The sequence below is a fragment of the Rhincodon typus genome, chromosome 23 (genome assembly GCF_021869965.1).
Source record: "Rhincodon typus isolate 14 chromosome 23, sRhiTyp1.1, whole genome shotgun sequence".
NCBI lineage: Eukaryota > Metazoa > Chordata > Chondrichthyes > Orectolobiformes > Rhincodontidae > Rhincodon > Rhincodon typus.
The window spans coordinates 4007906-4011180 of record NC_063354.1 but is presented as its reverse complement, the minus strand read 5'-3'; the positions used below and the strand labels follow the sequence as shown (position 1 = coordinate 4011180).

The 3275-nt window shown below is 39.1% G+C and overlaps 1 protein-coding gene across 1 annotated transcript in view; it reads right to left on the bottom strand.

The window, feature by feature from the left end:
- Positions 1-397: 397 nt before the first annotated feature.
- The window catches only part of LOC109929571 (sterile alpha motif domain-containing protein 9-like), a 4634-nt gene continuing 1756 nt past the window's right edge, over positions 398-3275 (bottom strand). Inside the window, exons 3-4 of the mRNA XM_048611079.1 lie at positions 3060-3177; positions 398-2898 (exon numbers count right to left, since the gene is read on the bottom strand). Of these exons, the coding sequence (XP_048467036.1) occupies positions 779-2898; positions 3060-3177 (2238 nt within the window). The 3' untranslated portion in view covers positions 398-778. The remainder of the gene's footprint in view (positions 2899-3059; positions 3178-3275) is intronic.

Below are 3275 nucleotides of genomic sequence, written 5' to 3'. Positions count from 1 at the left end.
ATTCTTCTGAATAACTACAAAGTAACTGATAAGCATTATTACTTAGTGGGTGCAACAGGGTTTTTGTGCGTTACATTGTGGGCGACTGGTTACAAGAATAATAGACATTCTATCATTTTGCACGAAGAGCCATTGTTCCATTAGAATGTTGTCTTTGCATTAGAATAGAATGATTATTTATATTTACCACAGTAATCGCAACAAAACAAGCAGAAACCTTTTACATAAACCCTTATCCAGAAGCAACCCACCACCCAGGTTACATGCATTGTTAGTCATGGAAACACTTAGAAATTATAATACAGATGCAAGCCATTGGGTTCAATCAGTCTGTGACAGAATTTACCCTCCATGGAAGCAAATGATATATATCATATTTGATATATATGTTCCCTGTTCCCATACCCCTTCAACCATCTAGCTAAGCTAATTCGGGCATAGTTTCTGCCTAAGTTATTGAATCTGAAATTGAATTTCACAGACTTATAACTTTCTGGATTAAGAGCTTTCCCTTTCTCTGTATGCCACATCTCATATACTCAATCTCATGTCGACAGTTCTCTTATTCTAGTCCACCTAGCTACTAGAAGAAGTCTACACAGTCCCATCAGTTAATAAATTTAAATTTACATTGCTCACAATTTATATTAATTCTAAGACTTAAATTTTGTACTACCATAATGTGAGCTTTCCATTGCATTATTTAAAAATGAATGGTGCTTGTGCAGCATTGAGTACCATCAGCCCAAAAAGACAAGAGTCCATCAATGCAAATTATTCATTCCAAATCTCCATCCTTGATGTCAAACTGAATGTCATAAGCAACACAGCCTCGCAATGTAAATCCTAAATAGAATGAAGCACTTGTGCTCCCAGATGGTACCAAACATTTGGGGCCACAGTAAATTGGAATCTTACTTTCTCTGCAGTGCCCCTGGACAAAAAGCTGATTGCCTTCAGTCCAACCCTCAATGCGTTGTAGCTTGTTCGGATTTACTTCCCGTGGGTTACTATCTCCAAGGTATGTGTTGTAGATAAACCTCTGAAAGCCAGTTCCTGGTCCCAGGAAGAAATGAGGGCAAGTAGTTTTTCTCTTAGCCTGGACATCCTTTATTTTGGTATTGTACAGGTCGTCCATGGTATTTAATGCACTAATTAAACATATATTGTTTTCTTCTCCTGAATCATCGTCAGCTTCAGCTTCTGGCCAGTACAATAATACCTGTATTAAATATGGGACAGGGCACTGTCCTAGAGCATTCAGCGCACACAGGCTGTGGCTGAAGTCACGAAGTTCCTCTTCAGAAATCTTGACTTCAGAACAGTTGTACGAGTGGACAGCGAGGGCAATCTGTGACAAGATGTAGTTTCTCAGATCACTTTCGTCATGTTTATTAGTGCACAACTGTGTTATTTCAATTAAAGTTTCAGGGGCTAAAGAAAATATTTTAGTGAATCGTCCACCTCCCAGATGATAAATTTTGTGACATTTTAAAATTGGTGTCAGATGCTCCAAGTTTTCTTGCCTCAGCAGTTGGTCTCTGGAATCTTCCAAGAAACAGAAGAAAGATGAGAATTGTTTTTCACTTTTTCTTAAGTTATCAAAATGCTTCTCCTCAATGTGTTTATCAGGATGGAAGTAGGCCATGCGTTCATAAACTGATTCCATTGCTTTGCAAATGTTGTTGTGCAATCGTTTTAGCTTTTGATGGAAACTGTCCCAGGTTTTGCCTATTTCTTCTGGGATCCAATCTGTCAGTAAATATTTTATCAGGTTCATGTAGCATCCATTCTTGCCTTTAAATATGTCAAGCAAAGGCAAAAGCTGCACAACATAACACCCAACCTCTACTTCACTGAAATAGCCTGCATTATTCCAGTCAGATTCTGCCTTGGCTGTTTCTTGGGAATTCTCGAAAGCATCAATTGCCTTCAGTGCGAGCTCTATTGGTTTTTGAAACCTTTGTGCAGAGGGCTGTGGTGTATTTTGCATTTCCACACTGAAGACTGACTTAAACCACTTCCAATATATTTGACCTTCTGTATGAAAAATGTAAGAATTGGATGGTTGTAATAAGTGAGCCTTTTGCACCCATGTCTCAGCTTTTGTAAAATTTCTCTCACAACACAAAAATCGAGCAAATTGCTGAGCCACAAAAGCATCCTGATCAAAACATTCACAGGCTTTTTCCAGAACAACTTCAGCTTTAGTTTTACCCTCTTTTTCACAAATGTGTGTAATAAGGGGAGGAAATGAAAGCTTGACCTTATCTGTGCTGTCTTTTCTTTTGACAAACTGTTGCCTAATAAATTTCTCGACTTGTTTAGAGGACTGGGATTTGAAAAATACATTCCACTCAAGAAGGTTCATAACAATGTGACTTCGTGGCACCACCAGCTGATTTAGTATTTCTTCTGCAACTTTACAATGTATTATGCGAATGTGCTGGAGTTCTGCTTCAGGCTCATGCAAACAAGAGAGCAGACAGCCTGCTGCTTTTCTTAGTGTGCTGTCTAAAGAAAGGTGCTGTGAACGTTGACACTGTGCATGTTGTTTTATGTATGCCTCCCACTGAGATTCTGTAATGTAAGAATCTTCCACGTAATGATTTAGCATTGCAAGGCTTCCAATTAGATCAAGAACATCAGGTATGTGATTAATACTCGTGAGCAATTTCTTCACAGATTGTTGAAGATAGTTTTGATCAAATTCTTTGGTCACTAGAACAAATGTAAGGATGGAATCTTCTTCGTACTGCATTTTAAGTTCTTTCAGTTTACTACTGAACAACACTTTCTCATTGTCTGATAATTTATAGTTAACATGCACAGTGTCAGATGCTTTGGAAATGTCTCTGATAATGTAGACCTCTTGCAATGCAGAAGAATGAAGCTTGGCTTTGAAAGGCAAGTAGCATATGCTTGTCCTAGATTGATTTTCAAATCCTCAATGTATTCCTCATCACAATCTTCAACAAGCAGGAGTACTGGTAACCTATTGTCAGTCCCTTCATTGTCCTGTAATTGTTTTGCCTTATCACAGACTGATGTTACATTGCTTGAAGTGTTGACAGTTGCACTTCTCAGTCTCTTCCTGAAGTCCCACAGGATGTGACGAGCCACAGTGCTCCCTCCACTGCCAGGTTGGTGACTTATTGTCACAGTGATGACCAGTTTCTTTGAGACAACAAGGTGCAGAGCTGGATGAACACAGCAGGCCAAGCAGCATCGTAGGAGCAGAAAGGCTGACGTTTCGGGCCTAGACCCTTCATCAG